Source organism: Mustela putorius, unplaced genomic scaffold, assembly GCF_011764305.1.
Source record: "Mustela putorius furo isolate JIRA1106 unplaced genomic scaffold, ASM1176430v1.1 tig00000281_pilon_pilon_pilon, whole genome shotgun sequence".
Taxonomy (NCBI): Eukaryota; Metazoa; Chordata; class Mammalia; order Carnivora; family Mustelidae; genus Mustela; species Mustela putorius.
In genome coordinates this window covers 27,110,068-27,137,437 of record NW_025421343.1, presented here as the reverse complement: position 1 = coordinate 27,137,437, position 27,370 = coordinate 27,110,068, and the positions used below count along the sequence as shown (strand labels likewise).

Here is a 27,370-nt window from a genome sequence, read left to right as displayed (position 1 = left end):
ACTTACAAAAGGTTCTTAGAACCACTTACAAAAGGTTCTTACAAAAGGTTCTTAGAACCAGAACAACAACGTAAAGTCAAAGAATCAAATGATACAAGGGCAATGGACTAAAAAATTGAGCACAATTGTCAGACAGCACCAACCCAAAGTATGCAAAAATGTACCAAGTTCCCAAAGCCTCCCTATCTTCACGATACAACAACAGCAAAAGGTCTTGAACTTTTTAATACCTGTGTAGTTACTGCCATCATCTTCCTTTAGAAACACCTGCACGCAATGAACTGCATATTACTATAATACTGTACTGCAACCACATTGATTTTGTTAACAGAGGAACCCTGTAATATTGATACAATGCTTAAGCAGCTGAGCAGAGGGTGTGTCTCATGGTGTAATTAACTTTCTGGACTTTTCAAAGGTCACCAGATCAGCAAGGTAATTATTTTAGAGTTAAAAACATGCTCTATCAAAACTCTTCGGTGGGCATGTGGTTTGATGAGTCTTGATGGACTCTGGTGCAGGTCCCCAGTATGATACCAGTTACCTTATGAAGTACATTGAAATTCTCAGAATCAGTTCTGAAAACAAACCACCTCAATTTATTTGTAATTTTTAAAGGGCTATACTGTACTGAAATGCATTCTAAAGTACGCAAGAATCTCTGATTTAGACAATCAACAGATCCCATCGTTGTAGTGGTAAAATACTCTAGAATGAAAGCAATTCCTTTCTTAACACAGTGCTCTAAATATCATGTCTATAATGTGTATTATTTATGTGCTTAAATGCTCACTTGCAAGAATTTTTTTTAAAAAGGCTTAGGTTGGTTAATGCATTGTAGTATTTCTGTAACCAGTCCTTTGGGGCAGATATATTGAATCAGGCAGCTGAGAAAATATGACAAAGACTGACAATGGACAAGCATCCAGAGAACAAATTTTAGCCCAAGACTCACAGCAGTTAACAGGGCAGATCCTGGTGAGAACAACCATTTCCAAAGTATCAAACATGAGCACTTAGGGAGTTGCAGGAAGAAATCACAAGAATAAAAATGGCATCATTAATTTTGGGGGGAGGAACCAAAAGAGAAGTAGATAATTTAATTCATGAAGCTGACTTACACTGTGTTATTTAAAATATTTTGCCTCAGGTGTCACAGCATAGGTTATGTCACTAACAAACCAAACTAGTATCATAATGGCCTCAAGAACAGCACTATCGGGGCACCTGGATGGCTCAGTTGGTTAAGCGACTGCCTTCGGCTCAGGTCATGATCCCGGAGTCCTGGGATCAAGTCCCGCATCAGGCTCCCTAGTCTGCAGGGAGTCTGCCACTCCCCCGACCCTCCCCTTCTCTCATGCTGTCTCTCTCTAAAATAATAAATAAATAAAATCTTTAAAAACAAACAAACAAAAAAAGAACAGAACTCTCCCTTTCCTTGTGAGTAAATAACTAATTAGCGGTGAATCAGAGGAGGAGTAAGTAGCGGACAGAATGAACTCTGGCAGTTCCCAGGAGCAAAGCTCCTCAGGTGGCACACTGACCAGAATCCAACAGTCTTGTAGATACTCAGAATTTCAAATGGCACTTATCACCACTCTTTTCCTCTTAGAAAAAAGTTTACCCTCACACCTTCTATTTACTGGAACCTCCTACTAACAGGTGTATCTTCACATATACAGTAATATATGGACTAACGTTTGAATTAAAAACAGAGCTGTTAATGTATCCTAAAGTTCTATGTGAGTTAAAAAATATTAACTATATTTAATGTATAAAATATGACAGCAAATTAAAGGGACAAAGTTTCCAAAAACAAAGTAACAGGACTTACTACATTCAGATCAGGTTGCTCTGCGCGGAAAGTCACCTCAGGAAGTTACAGAGTAATCTAATTCTTCCATTTCTTAACACGGTTCTGTAATGTCCCTTCTGATGTTGTCTTTAAAAGCAGTTCATGAGATACACAATAAAAATCAGCCTCAGTGCCTAACAGTTCTAGCTTAGATCTCAGCAAAAACAGAACTCCCCAAAGTGTTCACCTATTGTAATCAGCTATGACTCTGTCGGTCTTCTGGCTATTTCCCCAAATAAAACCCAACTTCAAAAAAATCAAAGTTTGCCATTACCAAAGACATTCAAAAGAAAAGTACTACAAACACGGAGGGCGGTTAAAAACAAAAAAAGGAAGGACAGAGGAATGAAGCGAGGGGGGGGGAAGAAGGAAGGAGCATGAGCAACATCCATCTTCTGTTTTATTTATTTATTTATTTTTAAAAAGATTTTATTTATTTATTTCACAGACAGAGATCAGATGTAGGCAGAGAGGCAGGCAGAGAGAGAAGGGGAAGCAGGCTCCCTGCTGAGCAGAGAGCCCGATGTAGGGCTCGATCCCAGGACTCCAGGATCATGACCTGAGCCCAAGGCAGAGGCTTTAACCCACTGAGCCACCCAGGCGCCCCCCCATCTTCTGTTTTAGGGTGGCCTCACTGGGACAGGCCACCCTGGCCTGAACTGCCAGGGTATGGCTGAAAGGAGAACATCTTTTAGATTTTAAAATTCATTTAATTTTTGTCCCCACCTAAAAATCTCAATGTGAGGTATACCTGCCCATGTTCTATTCTGTGATTTTTGCCAGTTTGGTAATTCCCTGTGGGTAGGCTAGAACAATATATTTGCAATCTGACTGAAATGTTCATAACTCACTGATTATTTTTCTGACTAAAAGTAAGAAAGAATGGGCTTAAAATTTAAAAAAAAATTAAATAACTGGGTCCATATCTAGTCATCTTGTTAAAACCAGAAAAATGACAATAAAAATGTTTCTTTGAAAAAAAGAAAGCCATCAAGAAAGATGCTGCTTGTTTTTTGAAGGTTAATTTATTTTTTTTTAAAGCATCTTGATTTCTTTTTTAAAAAGATTTTATGTATTTATTTAATGGAGAGAGACACAGCGAGAAAAGGAACACAAGCAGGGGGAGTGGGAGAGGGAGAAGCAGGCTTCCCACTGAGCAGGGAGCCTGATGTGGGGCTCGATCCCGGGACCTGGGATATGACCTGAGCCGAAGGCAGAAGCTTAACTGACTGAGCCATCCAGGCGCCCCTGAAGGTTAATATTAAACAGTAATTAACAGAAGTAAAAAAAAAAATTTTTAAACACACTGATTACAGCTCTTCAACAACATCCCAATGCTTCTTCGTAACATCACTTAAATGGGCAATTTCTCAAAAAAAAAAAAAAAAAAAAAAAAAAGTAAATTTAATTAGGAGAAACAAACCCTAACTGCATAAAACCCATATATTTAATCTTACATAAAAACTTCTTAGGAAAATATCTCTGTATTAATCTTAAAAGTTAAGAACATAAGAACTGAAATTAGGTTTCTGTTTATAGTTTTGGATTTAATTTCATAGTAATTGTGGAGAACCAAGGATCAAAAGATTGCATGAAAACACTAGGTTTTGCAATGCCATAGCAATAAACTGTCCCCTCAGCTGATCTCAGCTACTGACATCAGACACCATGGAACTCCTAGGATCTCCAGTGGCTTCTATGGAACAAGGCAACACTGGCAGGAGACATTTAAGAAGGAAAACAAGGCATGGTGACATCAGCTTCCTAATGACTGAAGAAGAAAGTCCAAACTCTTTACAATGGCACTTGAAGCCCTTGGCATCTGGGCATGACCGATCCCAGGCCTCATGGTACCCCGTGCCCACTTCTCCACTGTAGCAGGACCCATGCTTGCCCCAGTTACAATGAGAGCCACTGCCCCCTCAAGGTCCCATCCTCTTGTCTCTCATGTTTCTGTGCTTCTCTTCCTTCTAGTTGGCAAACTCTCAATTACCCTTAAAACCTCAGCTCCACAAAGGTGAAGACTTCCCTGACTTTTGTCAAACATAGGTATAATGGAAGTACACAAACATACCTCCCATGTGACCCTTAGGGTCCCACAGTGCAAGACCAAGAAAGGGTCTCTGCTACAGTTGTAGTGTCTGTGTGTCTAGCATGATGCCGTGACCTCACTGGTGACCACTAAACCTTGATAGACTCAACAGTTGAGACAATGAAGTAACAGAGTCGGCCACGAACATGGAACTGTCTAGGTTCCTATCTTGGCTCTACCTGGTTGTGTGACCCTGGGCAACTTACTTCACAAGATTCTCAGGATTTATTAAGTAAAATAATCCATATAAAGTGCCTGGTGACATCTGGTACATGGCAAGCATGCTACAAATGTTAGTTATTATCACATCCGATTTTCCCACCTAATGCCCAATTGCAGGAATGAGAGGTCCGTTTTTAAGCAAATGAATTAAACTAGCGTAGTTTGCTGATGGGCAAGAGAACCTTTTGAGCAGGGATGATCTACAAGACAAGCAGGAGAAGAAAGAGGACAGGAAGCCGGAGACACAGTAAGGCTGAGGGTGAGTTAAGCCTCAAGCAAACACAAAGATAGGAAACAGTAAGACTAAGAGGAAATAAGAGTCAGAAGTTAAGTGAAGTTTTTTAAAATAAGCAGAGAACCAAACGGGATTTTAATGTTGTAGGTCAGGGGAACAAAGAAATCAATCACCTCACTGGGCTCTAAGACCGCCACTTTGGTATAAATTAAGATTATTTATGAGCTGCCATCATCTCTCGGTCTCACAATGAATAGGACCACTGTACAGGACTGCATTCCAGGCATCTCAGATGTGCTGCCCGAGCACCCCTGTCAGAATATGGCCAAAAGTCCTTCTTCGATTTATTTCCTCATGCATGTCTCATCTTTCAAGGACTGGCTCCAAAGAAAGGAAAATGAAACTGTATGCTCAGATTCTAACATGAGCTTCAGGACTACGGAAAGCAATGTCAGAAAAGCTGGCTCCCCTGGCAAAGACCTCCTGAAAATCAGAGCATTCCGTCTCTTCCACATGATAAATAAGGTATGTGCAGCAAGCACTTGGCATATTACAAAGAATGTGGAATGCAAATGGCCCGGGTGCAGCCTTAACCAGTATCAAAACTATCTATTCTGGGATGCCAGTGAATCCATGTCAAGCGGCAATAAAATCTACTCTTATTAATAATGCAAATAGGAGACTGTAATATTAACATAAGTACTTCAAGAACCATGTGCTCATCCCGACATCAAACTCAATTTTTCGAAGAGAGACGAAATGCAAATCAGGACAAAGCCATTAATGAAACCCACAAAGCATATATGCCTTTTAGTCTTGCAGAGGAGGTCCTCCCTCGACAAAGTAACCATGAAATCCAGTTAACAAATGTATGGATGACCAGAACCTTAGTTTTAAACTCGAGGATCCTTTCTTCTGGGACATGAAAGCCTATAAGCCACTCAATTTTTCACTGAATCGTTAAGAAAATTTCTTTGACTCTGTCAGTGTTGCAACAGCAATATCCACTTGTATATACTGCAGGGGCAGCATCAGGAGAAGTCAGGTTAAGAACTAGAGCAGGAGAGAGGAAAGGAAGTGTGGGAAGGAGAGGAGCTAGAAAGGACAGAGCCTGGATGTGACTCCACCTTCAAACAGTGCAGCACAGTGGCCTAGGACACGGTCCGGGGTTGCCATCTTGTTTGAACAGATAAGGCAAGGAAGGCTTGGAGAGACTGAATGACTTCTTCGAGGTCACAGCAGAAATGGGAGTCCAAAAGAAACAAAACTTCCAATCAAGACAGTCCGCAGTCCACTGAATTCTACCAATACAGTTGTGGGGAGTTGTAGACGTGGTTTCCTAGTGAGTGTAGGCAACGTTCCCTCATCTCTGGGGAGGATTCTCTGGTGGAACAGCTTCACAACATCTCTGTGCTGTGTGGTAAAGGAAGGCCAGACATGGCAGAAGAAGAGCTGACCCATGAAAAGTCTCGAAGTTAGGTTCCAAAGGAAAGTCTGTGGTGCTATCTGGGGCCTTGCATGCTTATATTGTGCCCTGAACTTCTTGCTCTCTGCTAGTTCTTTCCCTTCTGTTTATAAACACGCTCAAGTCCCTAACACGTCCAACCTTCAAAGCTTAAATAAAATGCCACCTTCACTGGGAAGGAACATTATTCCTGATTTTTCCCAGTCAGAATATCATTTCTCTCCCAGCACTCTTACAGACTTCTTGTACCTCTAAATTATAGAAGTACTTATTTCGTCCTACTTTCTATTTTAGTAAATTGTTTTCATGCCTAGCTCCCCAAGAAAACTGGAAATATCCTGAGCTAGGACTATACATTATTCATTGTTGTATATGTGAATGTTTATTACACTACAATCTCCTTAGGTAAGAGTTGAACTGTTAACACATTTTTTTCTGCATCTTCCTATTACTGTTTTTAAGGTATTATAGACAGAGTGAAGATAAGCGCTCTACCTCTGAAGACCCTACAAGGATTCCAAACTCTACTTAGATAACAAGCCCCTGAAATAAAACAGACGGAGTCCAGAATAAGGAAAATGAGAGAGAAAGGTAAATTAACTATAAGGTCAGCTGCAACAGGATTTTTATTTCAGGCTATAATGCTTCCATAAAGCGAGAGGAGTTTGTTAAACTGGTAAATACTTTAGATTGGCTAAAAAAGAAAAAAAAAAAAAAAAGAGGTGTGTTAATACTGCTGGAAACGGGCTGACATACGAGGCGATTTCAGAGTAAAGGGGGGAACACAGGGGTGGGATGACGGAAGGCACACCGAACTCAGGAGAGGTGTGGAGGAAGAGATGACAGGAGAGTGAGAGGAAGGGGGAAGAGAAGAATGTCAGGCAAAGTTCCAGGGCAAATTAATCATGACAGACACAGGAGCTAAGTGGCCTGGACAGAAATCAAGAACAAGAATGAAGGAAGAACTGCAACATCGTTAGAGGAGAACCATGGACTTCTGAAGGGGACGCGGTGTCCGGGGTGAGTGGAGGGCTTCTGGCTGAAGGGTGCCATGTCTGTGCTCTCGGCTGAAACGCCTACATCCACCTGGATGCCCTTCCCCCCTCCGAGCTCTCTGACCACCGCATCTGACCTGCGGAGGGTGGACTCAGAGACGAAGCCCTGGCCGGGGCTTCCGCTGTGCAGCTGGCCATGTGCTGAAGCCAGGACAGACTGGGCTCGGGAAAGCAGCTTTCCAACTGCAGAACAGATTCTCCCATTAATCAGGAATGGTCATGGGAGGGAGGATCTGAGCCAGTCAGCTACTGGTCTGGATATTGCTAATAATTTCTCTCTCTGGTTTCTGGAGGATCTGTGCCAGGGTTTCCTCCAACTGCATACGGCAACTATGATTTGTCTTTGTTTCTGGAAAAATGGGCAGCAATAATACTGAAATGAAATATGACCAGAGACAAAAGGGTAAGCTTGAATGAAATTAGGCCCACATAAAATCAAAGACAGGTCAAAAATACTAAATTTAGTATGTCTCTTCCTTTCAGAGGACAAATAGAGAGTATTACAGTATGAGTTCCTGTCCTGGTTCTATCACCTAGAAATCTCCAATAAATGACATACTTCTCTCCTTATCAGGTAAATGATAATTAACATTCATCATCATGACCTGAAGTACTTCCAAATTCTGAATGTGTTTTGTACTTAAGGATACTTTCTGAGGACCAATGTATTCAGAGCATCTCCTTATTACCTTCTAATCTGAACCCCTCTGATTACAAGCCTCCAATGGATCCTCAAGGGCTACAAGTTAAAGCCCAATTTTTCTTTGTATTTCATGAGTGATCTCTTATCACTGATTCTTAACCCATCATTTTTTCAATCATGAGATATTTATCACCATGAAGGTGCCAAGCCCCATATTTGTCTTCCGGGGAAACAGGCAAGCACGCAGGAGAGTAAAACATGGTGTTAAGTACGCATCCACAGCGCTCCCATCATACCCACGCAGAGGTCTTTGGGAGAAGGATTTAAACAAATGGGGTTTCCTCATAAGCTCAAGGGTGCACCTGAGAAGGGACATGCGTACTCTCAATTTCCTCCACGGGTCTGGGATTCTGGGGTGTGAATGATCATGCCCAAGGGAGGAAACACATGTGATCATAAACTAAAAAAAAAAAAAAAGAATCTGAACAATTTTAAAAGGAAGCTAAGCAGATTTTGGGATGTGGGTTTTGTTGACATCCCTGGGAAAGAAGAAACAGAAGCATTTACCAAACTCAGAGGGAGAAACCCAGCCTCAAATGGAAGAGATAAAGGATTAGATAAACCAGTCAATGGAAGACCAAACTGAGTAATGGCCACCAAGAGCCACCAAGTTGGAATCTTTGGAATTTTGCTCATGCCTTCCAGAGGGTGTAAGACTTTAACGACTTAATTTCCAAATGTCATCACTATATAAAGAGAAGAACTCGAAATCACCTCTATCCCCCGGTACACTCTGATGCATTTTGAAGGCTAACTTTGATTTCACCCAGCTTTTCTCAGTCTTCCCCATCTCAGGAAATTATACCAGCTGTTCAAGGCAGAAGCCCAGGGTCCCATGAGGAACCCACAACTGGCCCCCAAACTTAATCAAGTTGAAACTTTGTAACTATACCCCCAAAAGATATACTGAGTCCTCTCCCTTCTCTCCAACTCCTCTGGGCAGACCCCCTGCTCTGGCTGCAGGATCACCCTCCTGGCTCTCCCTCTTCAGTGCCCTAACCAGTCCCCTGGCTCCACTCCAGCCTCCTCCTGTAAGACCTTCTCCACAGAGCAGCCCAAGCAGATCGTCTTAAAAACGGCATCCTATCATCTCTGTCTGAAGTTTAAAAACCTTCCAATGGCTTCTGATTATACTTAGAATAAAATCCAAACCCCTGGCTTTATAGTCTATTTGATTTCAACCCACCCTGCCTCTCCAATGTCCCCTCAGGTGGCTCTCCTCACCCTTACTCGCTACCCACAACCCCCTAAGATCCTGAGCCCTCCAGCTCACAAAGCTCCTTCCCAGGCCAGGTTGCTGAATACCCGCTTCGCTCTGCCTAGAATGTCCCTCCACAGGCTCCTTGTACAGCTCACTCCCTCAAAACTTTCAGTCCAACTTAAACATTATCTCTTCAGAGACAGACTTTCTCAAACCATCCTACCTTGGTCTTGTTATTGTTGTTATCCACCTGCCTGTAGATAACACTTTCATTTATGGCTTTTATTTATTTTCCCCATAAGACTGGACGCTCAAGGGGACTGGGACCTGTCTTGTTCACTCTGTACATAGAACCATGTCTGACACGGAGCAGGTTCTCAATAAGTATCTGTTAAATGAATGAATGAATGAGTGAGTGAGTGAGTGAATGCAGGAATTAGGGGAAACTACATAGGCATTTGCTAAGCGGATTATCCCCTTCAACACGATTTTATAGGATAAACACATTCCATCCATAAACTTTGGATAAAACACAGTTTTGGGAGTCTGATGGCTTTTGGGAACTACTTTTAAGGCCACTTTTAAGTCTGTTAATGTCTGTGCGTAACAGTATGGATGTATCCTTTTTTGTGTCAGAACCCCACAAATGACCCACGGGCACTGGTGACACCAAAGCCTGGGGTCTGCAACACGGAGTGGCTAAAGGAACTAGCAGCGAGAGAGGCACAGGCTACCAAACTCAACTCCTGCAAGAGAAGGACACCTGGGGGAAGCTGTTTTGTATTATTCAAAATCTCAGGAAAAGCTTATCGGATGTAAAGCTGAGAACACGGAAATGTGAGAATGTCTCCCGCTTACTATTATGATAGGAGTATTTAAGTTAACGGGATGGCAGAAGCCAATGCTCCATTCCCCGAAGTTTTCAGGGAGCTCTCACTGGTGGTAACTGACAATGGGGGCCGCAATGGAGCGGAAAGCAAGCACGCTGTCGAAATACGGGTGTACACTTCAGAGCACTTCAGTTAAACTAGGTTCTCGGCTCAGCTACAGAAGATGCTCTTGAACAAACACCTTCAAGCAGCTGAAAAACCAGGTAAAGATCCCAAACCACATACAGATGATATAATATGGATACAGTGCTAAAGACCTGAGAAGGTCAAAACAACAGGGCCCCGAGAGCATGACGTCGTGATTGCATGGATCTGTACGTGCGATGCTGTGCGACATCTGTACTTGTGTGCGACTGTTTTCATTCTGGGTCGAGGCTTCCTCTGAAACAGCAAGCCATTCAGGGAGGCCCTGCCTTGGAGTACAGGGCAGAGATCTATTGCTCTTGGCCTCAGGACTGTCCCTTTCCCTTATGTGAGAAGACCGTGTTGACTGTGCTGCGAAAAAAATTAAAGGAAAGAAAAGCCCTACTGTTGCAACCATGCCAAAAAAGTATAAAGAAACAAACCCAGATGCTAGAATTTAAGGCATTTCCTCTGTTTTGTGACTATGTCCTTTAACTGAAGGTCAACAGAACATTAAAGGGATTAAGTATCCGAAAGCCCAGAGTGGTTATTTTGTGGCCCCTCCTGGTTTACGCAAGCCACGGAGACATATATTTAGCTGACATTTTGTACACATTTATTCAGCAGCATTCAAGGAAAATCACAGTATCGCTTTCAAACAGGACTGATTTAAATTTCTAGTGCTTTATATTACTACAGATTGGTTCATTTCCCTGACAGTCTGATTCCTTCCACAAAGCCGGTAAGAAAATAAAGTCACTTTAAGCCCACCGCACATATACCATCCCCCAATCCCTCCATATGTCTGGGTTGTCATTTTAGAACTATTTTTTTCTGAGGACATTCATTTATTTTTGATGCTACAGATAACAGTAAATAGTGTGAGATATAATCATTTCATTTCGCTTCTCTTCCAGGAGGTACTTGACATAAGATTTATAAAGACCTCAAACATGTTTTCTGGTAATAGAAAACAGTACTTCAGCCCATGGGACATATAGCAAAAGCAATCATGTTACATTATGTTCAGAAAATGTCTGTCAAATGGGCCGCTGCATTGGGTGGCATGACTCCTATCACAAAGGAATTTTTTGAAGCGATGGCAAAACTCTTGATGGAAAGGTTAATATGACTAAAGAGCAGATGACATGAAATCATAAAGCATCAAGTTAGTATGCGCTTTAATTAAAAATCCCTTTGAATTGATGAGTGATACAACTAAGATATTCTAAATATCTAACATCAACTGAGAGTAGTAATACACAGCAAAGAACTCAACTGCAGAGCTCTGAATGGCCAAATATGGCGACTCCTAAAAAAACAAACAAACAAACAAACAAAAAAACCAACAAAAAAACAAAAACACCATTTCCCTTAGGCCGGTCCAGAAATTGGGCAGCTTTATCCTACATTGATTCTAACCTTCTTCCCCTGTATTCTCCTTCTCCATATATAGAAAATTGAAATGCAGTTCATAACAAGTTAACAACCATTCCGTTTCTGTTTATCAGAATTCTGGGTTATTTACTGGAATGTTTTAAATAATTCTGTTGGGAGTCATCATGGTTACTAAAGGACATACCGTCTAATCGTGACCCGTAGCAGCTCTTGTCTACACAGAGGAAGAAAAGCTTTCTGACTTGTTGCTCTAGAAATGTCAACAAAAGGAAGACAGTTTTTAACTTTATCTCTCATATTTCCCTTGCTACTCAACAGGCTCAGCTTTACCAGCGTGTGGGAAGCAGATAGACAACACAATTTAATAGCAAAGTTGGGTGTGGTTGTTATGGTGATAAGGGAAATGAAACTGGAATAAGTTGGAATAATATTTATTTGAAGACTCTTGCCTTATCTTCCATAAGCTATTCACAGAGTTCATAATATTACACCAGTTCTTACAAAGCACTGTCGGAACATATAGCCGGGGGTTACATTCCAGGATTAACGTCTACCATCCAAGAAGAGAAAAATTTCCAGGAAACTCTTAATCACAGAATGTTAACACTACTGTCAGCACTGTCGTATTTAATAACTTCTAGGTAAATACAGACATACACATATCAGGTAGGATAAAAATTATCCTATGGTTGCACTTCTTTCCATGTTTTAACGTTATGTCAACATCTATGTGTTTATATACATCTGGCTACAAAACCATACATGTACATGGAACATGTATGTATACAAGGTACTTCTGGTACAGAAAATACAGAAATGCACTTGGCAGGATTTTTTTTTTTTAACAGAAAAACAACAACAAAAAACATATTTCCTAACACTCATGGGCACACATGATTAAGAGACCCACATGGGATACACTTTCCAGATTGAATGTTTACTTAGTTACTGAAATACCCAAAGGACCCCCAAGGAAGCCATTATGATAAGCTCTGAATTTAAGTAGACAGGAAGCCAGGCCAGGAGGCATGAAAAAACACATAGGTAACATTTTTGGGAAGTTCCATGTCGCACTGAGGTGTGACACCACGGCCTAATTTCCTTTGAATAATTTCTGGCAGAACAGAAACAAATTGGCTCTCGGTCAGAAAGCACACAAGAAGGTTCCACTGTGATTTGCAATGAGAATGCCAAAAGGCACTGAGAACATATAAATGCAGTAATATAGTATCTTCTCTTTACTACCGCAGAGATAAATATCACTTTAAATGCTACAGGCAAGGTAGTTAGAGAGTGTAAAAACCTCGCTAATTGCCCAGATCTGGGTCAGGCACAACTGAGACCATTAGACTTTGTTTCATGACTTAGAGAGTAAGCAAGCAAGGTGCCCTGAGGCCGTACCAAGACCACCATGGGACAGGTCACCATCTGGCTAAACCTAGTTTCAAGGATACTGGCAGAAGCCCCTCTAAATGCACCTCTGCTATGAGCTCAAACTGCACCAAAACACTGAAACACAGGCATCCCTTCACCTTGCAAAAACAACACCTGATATTTACAAAGAGCTCCATGAGGCAGACTGGGCTTTTTTTTGCCAAAGAAACAGGAATAGTAAATAATGCTTTTATATAATATACATAGATAAACAAGGTCAGAAAGTATTCTAGATATATCTCCCCTCCCTTCTGTTAAGGGGACAAGCAGTGGTCTTACCTATCTTTCTAATTTCCAGGATCTTTACTCTCAACGCCAGAACATGGGAACAGATTTTGAAGAGAAAAAAAAAATTTTTTTTTTTCATTTTCCAAACCGGGTAAAAGAAAGAAACCACATAAACTTGAGAAGAACATGATAAAATGAGTTCATTTTATTGACGCATAGCTTTTCTCTCAGTCTATAAAGCTTGGATTTTTATCTACAAATATATGGATATATTAAGAAGAAGCATCAATTTTTTAACAGCATTAAATTCTTGTATTGTTCTTTTGTTAGTGGAACAGGAAAAGAAAGGCTACTGATAAGGAGAAAGCACTTTACTTGCTTTTCGGGAAATTAAAAAAAAAAAAAAAATTCCAGCGACAGAAGAATAATGAAGTGTTGGAAAACTGGGAAGTTGTCAGCCAGGAACAAAAAACACATCTACGTTTTAAAGGGACATTCCAGTCTCCTACAAATTCATGCAAATATTAATTCATCACGTGTCAATTCCTTCCCCCTTCCAGCTTTACAGGCACTGCTTCTAGCTGTTACTTCCTCCCAATGCAAAAACATCAGCAACAGGAGCAGGAAGTCAGAAGCAGGAAGGCCCACAGTAAGAGTATGGCCCCAGCTTCAAATGGATCAACAACCAATGTGAATCCATTATTAACTGAGAGCACGTACCAGTAAAAAAATGGCCTCACAGGTTTCAAAATCACCCAAATGCTCAGAACAGCATGCTTAGTGGTTGGTTTAAACTAGGGAATGAGTCATCTTATTTTTATTAGAATATTTCTTTAAAAAGCTCCAATATTGAACTTTAGTGCTCTTAAATACTTTTCTTGAGAAAGTTATATATTTCACAAAGAAGACAGAAGTTCTAGGAGTTCTAGGAGTTTACTCCAGTTCTAGGAGTAAACATAATATGCCTATGAATCATAAAATAGCTTTTAACTGAATTAATGTGAGCTTTGATTTATTTGTTTCCCAGGATCTTCTAGGTCTCCCGTGCACAACCACATTCAGACTGGGAAGGGCCACGGAGTTTTACAGCCATCTTCTCAGGGCACGATCCTTTCCACATCACTTCAAATGCAGCCATGCAGCTGGGCTGGCCCCAGGCCCACGCTCCCCAGGTGTGGGGACATGCTCTCGGGAAGGGGGCAGGGCTGACTTCCGGGATCCCTGTTCCATCCTGAAGAGCTTTCCTATGTCTGGACTGAAGGCCTTTCATAGACATTTTTTTTTTTTTAAAGATTTTATTTATGTATCTGACAGAGATCACAAGTAGGGAGAGAAGCAGACAGAGAGAGAGAGAGAGAGGAAGGGAAGCAGACTCCCCTGCTGAGCAGAGAGCCCGATGTGGGGCTCGATCCCAGGACCCTGGGACCATGACCTGAGCTGAAGGCAGAGGCTTTAACCCACTGAGCCACCCAGGTGCCCCCTTTCATAGGTATTTCACAATTAGAAAGGATTAAAATGCAAGCTCTGGCTGAGGTAGCATTCTAGAGTGTAATTAATCAATGAGAGTAAATAATTCAACATTTTGCCTAGATTACAGGAGCTGGCAATAAAGAGAGAAAGAGAATGGCAGGCTTCTGAGGTGGGGAAAAAAAACTGCAAGAAAAGAATGGGGCAGCCATAGAGGGAAAAAGACAAATTGGCAATTTTCACCATTTTCACTTAGGTTGGCTCCGTTAACCTTCACTAAGAAGCGGAAGAAACTGTAGCTTTGACTCAAAGTCTATCTTTCTGTGTGACTGCATGCATTCAGCCCTGTCTCCTTACATTAATAAATTTCTCTGCTGTTTTAAAAATTAAAACCCTCTTTATTCAAAAAAGGTTTGTTTTGTTTTGTTTTAAGAGGATCTCTTACTCATGGTAGTAGTAACTACGTAATACTGGCAAGGCTGGAAAAAGGTTAAAAATCACAGTTTCTACCAGAGAATCCTTACCTATATTGATACAGTTATAAGGACATCTGAAATGATCACTTTTTGATGGACTGCAAATTAAAACCATCAGCTTTGCCAGGGTTGTCCAAGATCCTAGATTATGGTTTTAGAATACTAATAACACTAACTAATGAGATTTTAATAGCCCGAGTTTGGGAATGACAATTCCTGAAGGCCCACAATCTCTGGGCGGTTGATGGGGACACCTGGGGCTGCGGCAGGAGGACACAGAAGGTACAACTCCAGCTCTTCTATGGGGAGTGGTCAGGCTCCCCCTGTAGCAGCCCAGAAGGCCAGGATTCCAATCAGGAAAAACCCTTGTGGGGGCCGGGATTTAGCAGGACACAGCTGGGCAATGCAGCAACTCAGCAGCTCTTCACAACAGAGCACACGCCAAGCCCTGGGAATAACTGAAAGGTCACCTACAGCCAAGTCAGAAACCACAAATATGCAAGGGCCTGCTCAGGGTTACCCAGAAGCTGAAATGTTCACCTGCTAAAGGCAAGCCTCAGACCAACGTTTCTTAAGCGTTTCTGGTAGATGGAATTAGAAAAGCTTGGCCCCTAAAGAATACTGTTTCTCTAAATGAAAGCATCAGGTTCTTTTTTTGTCCCTTTAATACTAAGTGTGTTTTAAAAAATATAAACTAAGTGCATGGTATTTAATCTTGAAACAAGCATACACTTGTAGCAAAAATTGTTCCCCTACAACTTCTGGAGCTCTTGTACCAACGCGGGAGCAGGTATAGACGGGAAGGGGACAGACAGACATCTGGGCTCTACATAATCTGGACAGAAGAGACAGCTTGAGAGCACAGAGAATGAGTTAAAGCAAAGAAGGGGAGGAGCCATTAATAGGAGGTACAGAACATTATTGGCTATTTACATTTAACTGCATAGAAAACATCATTCTAAGGGTCAGACTGAAGGTTTCTTTACACCATTTCCTGGAACCCTAATGCGGCTGAATAAAACACGCTTCTGCACAAACACAGACACACACACACACACTCCCCACCTAAGCACTAGGATATAAAGAATTTCATCATAACAGGGTTTTTTGTTTGTGTGTGTGTGTGTGTGTGTGTGTGTGGTTTTTATTTATTTATTGTTTTGGCTAGGCACAAGAAATCACAACAACCAAAAGGTCACTGTATGACCTCCAACAGTTAAAATGCAGGTATAATTCTTTAAGCAACTGTTCCTCTCCAACTGGTCTCATGCCAAGTTCCTTGAGTTTCCTGTTTTGATTTCCCAGATATTTGAAACTGGTTTCCGTCTTTTGGTAGCCCTTTTCTTCCCCTGTACGAGTTATCAAGACATCAAAACAACAATTTGTAACTATAGCATAAAATTCTAAAATACTGATTTAGTTGTCAACCTACATAAGAAAAGTCTACTACTTAGGAAAATAAATAATGGTGTCTATGCTTTCCTTCCCTATGGCATGGCTGGAATCTAAAATGAAATACATATATTTAGATTTTAAAGTCACTTTAAATATTTGCTCCAAAAAAGAAAAGGTAGATCATATTACTGATTTCTGATGGTTTTAACAAAGAGAGGGGGACAGACAGCAACGGAAGTTTAATGTTGCATGAAAGCCTTACTGTCTTCAGTAAGCATGCATCTTTAAGGACACTTGGACTGCTAAGGGGAAAACCAAAATTGGGGACCTTGATGGTAATGAGGACCCTCAGCCACCTGGAAGGTACGGTTAAGTGGTTTTTTTTCTCCTTGGTCATGTGTCTCCATACCTGACAAGTACTGTAAACTGAATACCTTGAAAAACCTACCCTAAGAAAAACAATCTGCAATGTGTAATTTTAATGAAGCACGTGACTAACTTAGAAATTATGAATTGGTGGAAATCCTGGAGTAGGGCAGGCCCAGCCCCTGCAATGCAGCGTGCTTGGCTTCCAGAGAAAGAAGAGTCAGAGCCTGACAGGTCAGCTTCTTGTTGACTGTTATCACTTCAGTAGTAAGTAAGTAATGGAATAAGTACATATATTCCATTATCAAGGATTATATAAAGGTTCTTTCCCTAAAATGTTCTACACTCACCCCATTTCTGTCCTCCCTCCACCAAACTGTAAGGACTTAATATATTTCACTCTGCTCTATCATAATCTTACAGTCTACAGAAGTCACATTTTGGGGAAACATATGAATTGACTTTCAGTGCCCCAGATCCTGTGAATTAATGATTACACTGCATCATTTTTACTACAATCAATATTATGTAGTAGGAAAGATTTGGGGATAATGACATTTAATACCATGTAGACCGATATAATTAAAAAATCCACAGACCAAAGACCAAATAGGTGAATGTCTAGAAAGAATCACCTCTACTAAAAGCTATTTCCTCAGCATCCAAGTCTTGGGATTTGTTTAGCTCTTCATCGTGTGATCCTACGTGTGGACGATGAAATACTTCTACTGGGTTTTAATTTCTTTTAATATTTACTTGGAAAAAAGTTTTAAAAATTATATGATAAAATCATTGCTATGTATTAATGTTTGAAAGACAGGCTTTATGACAGATGCTCTGTAACGATGAAAGTAGTAGAAATCAAGAGTAAGTCCAACGATCACTTAAAGATAAGATGTTCTTTCCGGGGGAGGTAGATTCACATCAACCTTCCAGGACTCCTGCTCAGTGCAGGGAAGAACTAGCAGCGCAGCCTCTCCTGGGGGCTCCCAGGAAATGCAGACTAGTCCAGTCCCTGTAAATCAAAACCTCAGTGTGTCCACTAAGCCCTCTCTAGTCTAAGGAACCTAGGGAACTCCCTGTGCACCTGGCGCCCGGACCTCCCCATGGCCTGCGAGCCCCACGTGGGAACATGGGTCAGGGCAGAGCCGGGTGCCTCAGTCATCTTTGTACTTATAATGGGATGGTAGCAGACGTCCTGCTACGGCGGACAGTGTCTCCATCCCACACAGTGCCAGTGCCCAGAGGGTCAGGAGGGAATTCTGTTGCACTATCTCAAAGACAGACGAATGTTTAATAACATGCCCATCTCCATTTGATCACATTTCCTTGAGTGTTGTGAGTGTGTGTGTGTGTGTGTGTGTGTGTGTGTGTGATTCCCTACAGCACAAAACGTTTGAGAAAAAAAGTTCTGTGGATAAAAGGATTCAGTATCTGATTTCTTTCTACATACTAATTAAATTTTTGTCTACTAACAAATATTACAGATGGCATCACAAGGCACTCTCTCTGATGAGGCCACACACAGCACAGGTTGTACCGTGGGCTAGATTGAGAAAACGGTAAGAATAAAATGTAGCACTTACACTTGTGTGAAAAAAAAAAAAAAAAGGGAAACGTAAAACGCTAAAAATGGAATAATAAGCTCACATAATATTAACATTTCCTCAGGTACGACTGAAAGAGTAAATTTAGATCACAGAATAATTAATAAAATTGAGGTTCTGAAGCAACTGTTATTTAGGTTTTTAAAAACTGAGAGGAAAAATTCTGTAAAACAGAAGTCATTTGTCTGTATCGAAATTAGTTTAGCATCAGAACATACAGCCATATAATATAAATGTTCCTCTTGTTTTAAGCAGAAGAGAAAAAAATACAAGTATCTAACTAGCTACATAAATTCTCTCCTCTTTTTTCTTTTTTTTAAGATTTTTTAATTTACTTACTTGACAGAGAGAGAGAAAGCACAAGCAGCGGGAGCAGCAGGCAGAGAGGGGGGAGAAGCAGGTTCCCTTCTGTGCAGGGAGCCTGACGAGGCCTTGACCCCAGGACCCTGGGATCATGACCTGAGCCGAAGGCAGATGCTTAACAGACTGAGCCACCCAGGCATCCCTCTCTCATCTTTTTTTCTAACCTTTAATTTTTGCCTAAATATATACAGTCCATGCAACATAAGTTTACAGAACAGATAAATGCTTAAAGATATAATTTAAGACATTTATAAAATATCTTTGAAAAAATTAAGAGCAGGGACGCCTGGGTGGCTCAGTTGGTTAAGCAGCTGCCTTCGGCTCAGGTCATGATCCCAGTGTCCTGGGATCGAGTCCCACATCGGGCTCCTTGCTCGGCAGGGATCCTGCTTCTCCCTCTGCCTCTGCCTGCCATCTGTCTGCCCGTGCTCACTCTCTCTGACAAATAAATAAAATCTTTAAAAAAAAAAAAATTAAGAGCAAGTTCCCGTAGCCTATCTAAAATGTGATTCTGTTTACACCTTTCTATCTGCACCTTTAGGGTCATTTAGAATACGGCCCCTCAGTTAAATGCAAAACAAAGTCAAACTGGTAGACTCGAATGTAGTGACATGTGCTCAACACTTACTTTCTGAATTAATAAATGAATAGAAAACAAAGATGAATGAAGAAAGAAAGCAGCTCCGAAGTGAAAGAAGGAACCTCAGAAGGTTACAGACAACACTGAGAGGACTCTGCTGGACCGAAAGCGGCTACAACTTTCGCGCTCTTCCCTTACTTTCCCATCCAACTATTTACTCGCCTTAGCGTCCTACCCTGGATGGCTCTGATCTCAGGTATGGGTCTGACCAGGCCCACTCCTGTATTCTCAAACACTTTAAAGGCTTTTCTGAATAAGGGAGTACAAATCAGTCAATCCACCAATAATTGATCATTAAAATGATATACTCCATTTTATACCTCCCACTCCCAGGGGCAGCGACACTCGTGTTTAAGGCTAACTTGGCCGCCAGCAAGGGTTCCTAGGCTTTCCCTCCCTGTGCCGAGGGAACACTTCCTGCACTGCCATCACTGCACTTGCAGTGTGCCAACACGGCCAGCCATGTGTGTCGTCTGTGGAGCACACACACTACTGTCTCATTAAACTTCCTAAAAACACTCACACTCCTCACATCACTTGCGTACTCATTAACAGCATGACACTCTCGCTGGGAAGATGACTCACAATCCTTATCTCCAGCCCAGATCTCTGAGGTCCAGACTCCTAGGTCCTGTTTTCCCCTTGATCCCACGACACCTCAAACACAACAAAACAAACTCAATAGCCACCTCATCCAGCCTCCCATAAAGCTGCTCTCCTTGTGGTCCACATTCTAATAAATAACACCACTAAACAGCCTGTCCTCTATGCCCTCTTGAGCCTCTAGCTTGACAATCACCTCCTCCTCCCCAAATTTGGCCATCTTCAATTTCCTCATGCTCCAAAGTCAATCAGCCACTAAAACCCACTGCCTTGACCACTGTAGTTTCCTCCTAATCTACACTCTTCTGCCCATCCTCTCTTTTCTAGCTCCAAGGCTGTTCTCTCTCTCTCTCTCTCTCTCTCTCTCTCTCTCTCCTCCTTTCTGTTGAGCCACCCAACATACTTCTCACAGCTGAACTCGATTCCCAAGTCCTCCACAAAGTCTTCCTTGATTCATCCAGCTTATTAATGTGGAGATTTTGTCTACTCCATATGTAAGGTGATGATGTAAAGTATCACATCCCAGTTTCTTTGATTATCTTTTCTCTAAAATATCTTGTAGAGAAAAAGTAATTAAGTGAAGCCCCAAATTATAAACCATTTAATGTTACCGCAAATGCTTTTTAGCTAAACTAAAGGAGGAATTTCTTAATCCTCCTAATCTTCCTCCTTTTGCAAAATATTCATTGTGTCTCCTAATCTTCCTCCTTTTGCAAAATATTCATTGTGTCTCCAAACAGGAGTAAATTTCACATTATCTATACTATCCCAGTAATCCACATGATGAATATGCAGCAATGCCTACAAAGTATATTTAAGAACACACTTTATGGATCCCACACAGGTACCCCTTCAGCCAGTCTCCGCGGTGTGGACTGGGTTTTTATTTTTCTCTAGAATCTCTCAACAAAGTTATACCTTCTTGAAGAAAGGAAGGGCTGACCTCCTCTCAGGGATATCTACCTTTGTCGTCCTCAGTATACCTACCACTGAGCTTGAAGTCCACTTACTGGGTTAATTACACACAAAAAAATAGCTTAAGTGACAAATAGCTCTACTTGGGTGTCAGATTTAATTCGTCTAAAACAAAACCCTTGAATCTTCCTTACATCTATTCCTGCTCCTAGGAAAAGGCACCACTTTGCTTAAAACCCAACATCTAAGAGTACTCCTTGGTTCCGTTTTCCCTTACCCCCAATGCGTAATCCAACAATTCTAGTTCCAGATTATATCTGGAATCCACCCATCCCTTCATCTCCGGCTCTGAAGTCTGAGCCACCACTACCTCTTCCCCGAACTACCGAAAGAACCCCTACCTGCCACTCAGTTCCATTCTTGCTTCCTGCGGCTTCCCACAAGTCTCTGCCTCACCAGACACATTGTTGAAGACACACAAAGCAAGTAATGCTATTCCCTGTTCATAGCCCTTTAACAGCTTTTTAAAATAGCTTTCCTATGTCCTCATGATAAAAGCCATTCAGTCTAACTTACAGGGCATCACGTGATCTACGCTGCAACCTCCTCTTCCTCCCCCACAACACTCCAATCTCACGGACCTTCTTGTTTTTTCTTGCTATTCCTCCAACACACCAAGCTGGCTTAGAACTTTCCCATTTGTGGTTCCCTCTGACTGGAATTCTTTCCTGCGAGAGCATCCTAAATCTGATACTCTCTTACATTCAGATTTTAATGCAAATGCTCTCCCTTCATGGAAAACTTCCCTGACCTCTGTACCTAAAAGCAGTTTTCTCGCTAACCCCAGCAATTCTCATATCATCCTAATCACTGTTTTTCAGAGCTCCCATCTATCCCATTATACACTATTTCCTGTTCATGTCTGGGTTTCCATGTGACCCCCTCCTTCTGAATGTCAGCTCCATGGCAGCTGTATCCCCATCCCGGAGATCTGTGCCCAGCACATATTAGGCACTCAATAAATAGTTGTCGGATGAATGAATGTCTGAATGTTTTCCAGGGTGTTTTTCATCCTTCCTGAACTCGGTTTCATATTTCTGACTACTTTTTGAGCTTCTGACCACTCTGAACTATAATAATTTTTTTTAGAAAGTAAAAGCCACTGACCGCAGCACGGAGTCATATGCATACCTGAAGGTCCACCTCACTCAGTGCACTGTGGGAATCTTTGGTGGCCACCCTGACTATGGTTATTAAGCTTGGAGTGGCTCCTCCAGAGAACCGGGCGCTGCAGGGACTGGTACTGCTCTTGCGTCCCCTCCTCTGATGATCCATCAGTTTAACTCTTGTGAAGTTCGGCACAACATTTTACCAAATCAAGAATGAACAGAAAGTGGAGCATAAAATTATGAGCTTCATTAAGATCAAGGTGGGGTGACCTGCAGGTCATTCCCTTTATCAGACTTCCTGCTCTTCGGAGAAACACAGAGGATTCTGACAAGCCCTTCCGCGCAGCGCCAAGGTCGGCTGTTACCCAGGGTCCTGCTGCCCCTACATTTGTGACCAGCTGATCTTACAGTGAGGTGTTCATGAATTTTAGGCAAGAAAACTTGTGGTAAAATCCCGGACCAACTCCTTCCCTTTTCAACGTAACTTGTTTAATGCCCAGAAATTGCGAGTATTCTTTATCAGTCTATAAATATGATACGGAAATGCCCTTCCATGACTTCCACACATTTTTTTTAAATGTTGCTGTGGTTATGTTTAGAACTCATGCTCAGAATTTACTCTCAAAGCACAGAAGTGGAGACACGTGCTTTCTCATTATGCTCTGGCAAGAATACTACTCTTCCTGCCCCACCCCCAGCCCTGCACACTTGAACACTAGAAACCACCCGGAAGAATGGACCCAAACAGAGGGCTTATCTAGAACAAACTACTTATCTTCCCACGAGAGAACAACAAGAATCAAGTCTAACCTACTAACAAGGAAGTCTACCTACTAACGATGAGGTCACTCATCATTACTGGACTCTAATCCTCACTGGGCTCTGCAAAATCGTCCATGCCCATGCCCCCCCACCAAGTCCTTCTACTGAGCCTTCTAGGACTAACGGTCATCACCACAGTCCCCTCTGGCATCCTTCTCCCCTCACCTCCATGTTTTAACGGAAGTACAGGTACCCCTGGTTCCTTGGCCCCCAAGGCCTCGCGTGTAGGGGTGGCTTCCTTTCCCACACTCCACAAACCCGAGGCTGGGGCGGTGTCTCCTCTGTTCTCACTACCCTTTCAGGTCACTCTTCCCGCCCCCCTTTAAAAAATGAAACCTTGTTCACGGGAAGCACATGCGATGGGATTGTGGACGTGCTGCAGGGAGCTGTGTCTTCCTCATTTCCTGCTCCTGTCCTTCCTGGCACAGGTCACGCACGACCACAGGCAAGACTCCTGCATGACCCTGGATCTCAGACCTTCCCTTCCTATCAGACACACCAGGAAACGTCCTAACCCCACTTAGATGCCCCTGTCCACCTACACTGCGTCTGCACTGGAGCTGGAGGAAGCAACAACTGTGTCGGGGGGTGGCCCTTCCAACGGGTAGGTGCGTGCCTCCAGGCTGCAGTGAGCTGTCCATGCTGGTGGGTGAGCAGAACCTGCGTTCCTGGTTAAGGCACTCGTCCCTCTCTCGGAGGTCTAGGTCACATCCTCCTCCTCAGTACTTCACACCCCCTCTCCCACCTCAGTGTCAGCTGACAACCTTGTTTATCGTGTCTGAGAAAAAAACAATTTTGCTCCTCTCTCCAACACTTGGCTCCTACAATGAGTGCTATCTTGCATATCCTCATATTTTTAAAGCCCCTCTTGACCCTCCACGTCCCTAAAACAACCACCCCGTCATCCAGTTCCACTTCAGCACAAACATCTCAAAAGCGTCCCCACCTCCGTGACTTGGACTAGCATTCTTGTGCTATTTCAGGTGGGGAACCCTAGAATCATCTTTGTGCATTTCTAGCCCTGTCTCTCAGCAAAATGGCGTGTATGCGCCTCTTCCCTGATGTCTCCCTGCTGGTCCCCAGTTCAGTCTCCAGTGGCACCACGTCTAAGTACCTGAAACAGCTCTCCAGGGAGCCTCTGGACCGCAGTGTCTCCCCTGCTAACCCACCCCACATCCCCCCAGAGCCGCCATCTGCCCATCGATCGACGGCCTCGCCAGGCTCTGATTCTCTCTGCTCATAAACCTGCAATGGTTCCTGAGAGTTCCTAGGACCAGGCCTAAGCTCCCTCTGAGATGTGAAGGCACTCTATCCTCCAGTCCCAGGCTGCTCCCCATCTTTAGTTCCTCTGACCTATCAACATAAAAGCTTTTAGACCACCATCCCCTGTGTCTTACAGAAGTCATGTAAGTCCTACTTCAAAGTTTCATTCTTTTGTCCATATTGTTCTCCTTCCCAGAACCCATCACCACGCAAATCCCAAACTGTTCAGACTCCACCCGCTCCAGGACACCTTATCCTACAATTCCAGGTCACACTTTCCCGGCCTTAAATTCCTAGAAGCAATCTAAATCTTCATTGCTTTTAAGGACTCCCATAGTATACAGTACTGTATCACCACTAATTCTTTCATATGCCAATACGCACTCGACTACCGGCAGGGCTTTCTCCTTCCAACTTGTTTCTCAGGAGAAGGAAATCCCCTAATACTGACTTCTTACAAGATCTTGAATATTGCAGGGTGCTTTATTTTGAAAAACCAAAGTACTCTGTGTAGAAGGTAGATTAACTTTAAATGAGCTCAACCAGTTCTACTTTTGGATTATATAGAGGTCATCTAACAGAATCTGTTTAAAAAAACAAAAAGTAAAGAAATTTACTCAGCTACAGTAATTATTCCTGAGGGAATGCTCTCAAAATTGGAAGTGCTGGATCTTGTACACAATCTACTTAGAATCACTTTAAAAATCAATGCCGTTAATCTCCACATTGTAAAGATCATAAATATACACATAACTAATTTTAAAAATGCAATTGTCCCACTTTTATGTGAAAAGACACTGAATTTTGAACAGAACTTGTTGTGATACCTTAGATTCACAACCTGCTGCACGGCAGACCATTCAGTTGGTGAAGACGGCGTGCTGGGGAGCAAGGCGTTAAGGGTCCTGGAAGGGAGCCTGAACAAAGATGGTGGCAGCAACAGAGATAACATTTGAAACGTTTTAGGGGGTTGAGGGGGGGGGACAGTTTTGTGAAATATAAGAGTGGCAAAAATCGTCTGAACTGCCGTATCATTTTATTTCAGATCATGTGATTTTCAGTATTATGAGAAGTAAATTATTTAAATAGATATTTGACTGCTCCATGTATATCCCTGCAGGTTTATTTATGCTAAAATTGGCAAAATACTCTTTTCTCTTTTTTGACAAGCAATGGGGTAGGGACAGGGGTTAGCAAAGAGCCACAAGATGATAAGAATGAACTAGGTTACACGTTGTCCAATGTCCTTATGTAGTAGGAAAAATATTTTACATGGTTCGTCCTGGGCTTATTACTGAGGAGTGGTACGGAGCTCAGCTTTCCAGTTTTCTAATTTAAGGGCCAGACTAAATGTTACCTAACTAAGACTCTCTGTAGTTCTAAAATTTTACTTTTACTGTTTCCTACTATAATCTCTTTTAATGCTTCAGTAGCATTGGTAAATACAAAGAGAAAAGCTATTTTAGAGGCTGCTATAAATTTCTTTTTTTATTACCATTTAACAGGAACTGGAAACAATACAATTCAAAAACTTCAGTCTTCCTATACTGCCCTTATGAGATCTCACATATCCTCACTATTCCAAACCGATTACCAATCTCTCCACCCTAGAATGACATCATGCTAGAGATAACGGGTTTACTTAAGAATGTCTGGCTCCTCTCTTTTTGTTCGACATGAGGAACATGGAGCTAGGACAGAGTTTCATGCTGGTCTGGGGCCTTATCCTTTGTTAATCCTGGTTTCGAGCCATGGTACCAAGCTCTGGGCATGCCACTCACAGGTACTGTAGCTAGGAATCATACTTCCATGTCTCCAATCTATTGCCTAGGTTTTCTGCAGGAATGTACAAAAGTTATAGGCCATAGGAGCACAATTTCGTTATTTTAATGTAATGTCTGACTTCATTCCACAGGAGAACCACCAACGACCCATCCACACCTAAGTGGTTTTGCTCCACGGCAAAACCCACCCAAGCCTTCAGCTATCCCTGTGCAATCCTCCCATCTCTGCTGAAGAGACACCCTTTTTTGCCAGATGAGCTGCATTTCTCATTAGCACTCCCCTCGTGGAGCGCCTGCTACAGTAAATCAAGCGGAACGGAGCTGGCGACAACAGATGCCCATCGTGAGCACACCGCTTGTGAAGTCATCCCGTATGCAGAGGTGACCTAAGCAAGGTGGCGCAAAGGACGCAGCTCGTGAGCCACAGCAGTACCAAATGCACAGCCCGCAGGACCCGCAGACGCACATGGCACACACATACACACGCCATCCCTTCAGTCATCGGGTGCTTCTTGTTTGGGACTATAAAAGGTACCCGTCTCGTAAGCGTGTCTCTGCCTCTTTGAGCTCCAATACGACACAGCGCGAAGCCTGACGACTGGGAATCAGTACTTACCTTCGATCCTCTTCAAAGCTGAAAGGCACATATCCTTCCTGGGAAACTCGAAGGGATTGTTGCAGGTGCGAATGGTGTCACATTCACATTTCCCGTTGATTATATTGCATCCAGAGACAAGGTTCTCGTTGCAGGGTTCAAAACCAAGCAGCTGGTCATCGTCCCAGTTCTCGTCTGTAAAACAATGAACAACCATAGAATATTGCTTGCAGCTTCATTCAAAGGCCTGTCTCTGAAAGCAAAAATGTGCGAAGATGTCAAGATTAACACCGAACACTGACACCTCGATTTATGAAAGGTGGTTTTGGCTGCAATTTGACCAATGAATGAAATCCAGCCTCCGAATAAGTGAGAAAAAGGAAACAGAGCCATACATGTAGACATTAAATAACCACATATACAAACGTGTATGATCAAAACCCACCACTTCTCTTATGTGTTATTTTACAAGGATTCCTGGATTTTATTTTGAATAAAATTACAGGAGACACTTCTGTCAACTTACAAAATGATTCAAAAACACCCACAGCTTTTTGTTGTTTGTTTTGTTTTTTGTTGTTGTTGTTTGTTTTTTTTTTTTTTCCAGCCCATCTGGTAGAGGCAAGCTTTGGGTTTAAAACAGCTGGCAATTTAATACATCAAGACAGCTAATCAGCATAAAACCTCAGACACCACCAAAGAAGGGAGAATGGATACAGCGGTAAAGGAGTCCTCCAATGCATTTCAGCTCAGATGCTAATGTCCACTGGGCCCAAAACCAAAGCCAGAGAGGACAACAAAACTGAGGGCTACAGCTTAGGGAGAGGCTAAGGAAGTCACACGCTGAAGCTGGGACCAAAATCACTATCCTGGTCATGGAATGACAGGAGTAGACTGTAAGAAACAAAGCAGATTTCAAAATTATGTTCATGGGCTCCAGCTCAGACAAACGAAACACGGAAGAAGCACGACAGGACCATCGGCCAACTCAATCCTGAATGGTA

At 42.3% G+C, this 27,370-nt stretch overlaps 1 protein-coding gene across 1 annotated transcript in view; it reads right to left on the bottom strand.

The window, feature by feature from the left end:
* CRIM1 (cysteine rich transmembrane BMP regulator 1) overlaps positions 1 to 27,370 on the bottom strand; it is a 188,758-nt gene that overhangs the window by 123,029 nt on the left and 38,359 nt on the right. Inside the window, 1 exon segment of the mRNA XM_004765456.3 lies at positions 26,388 to 26,561. Coding sequence (XP_004765513.1) covers positions 26,388 to 26,561 — 174 coding nt within the window.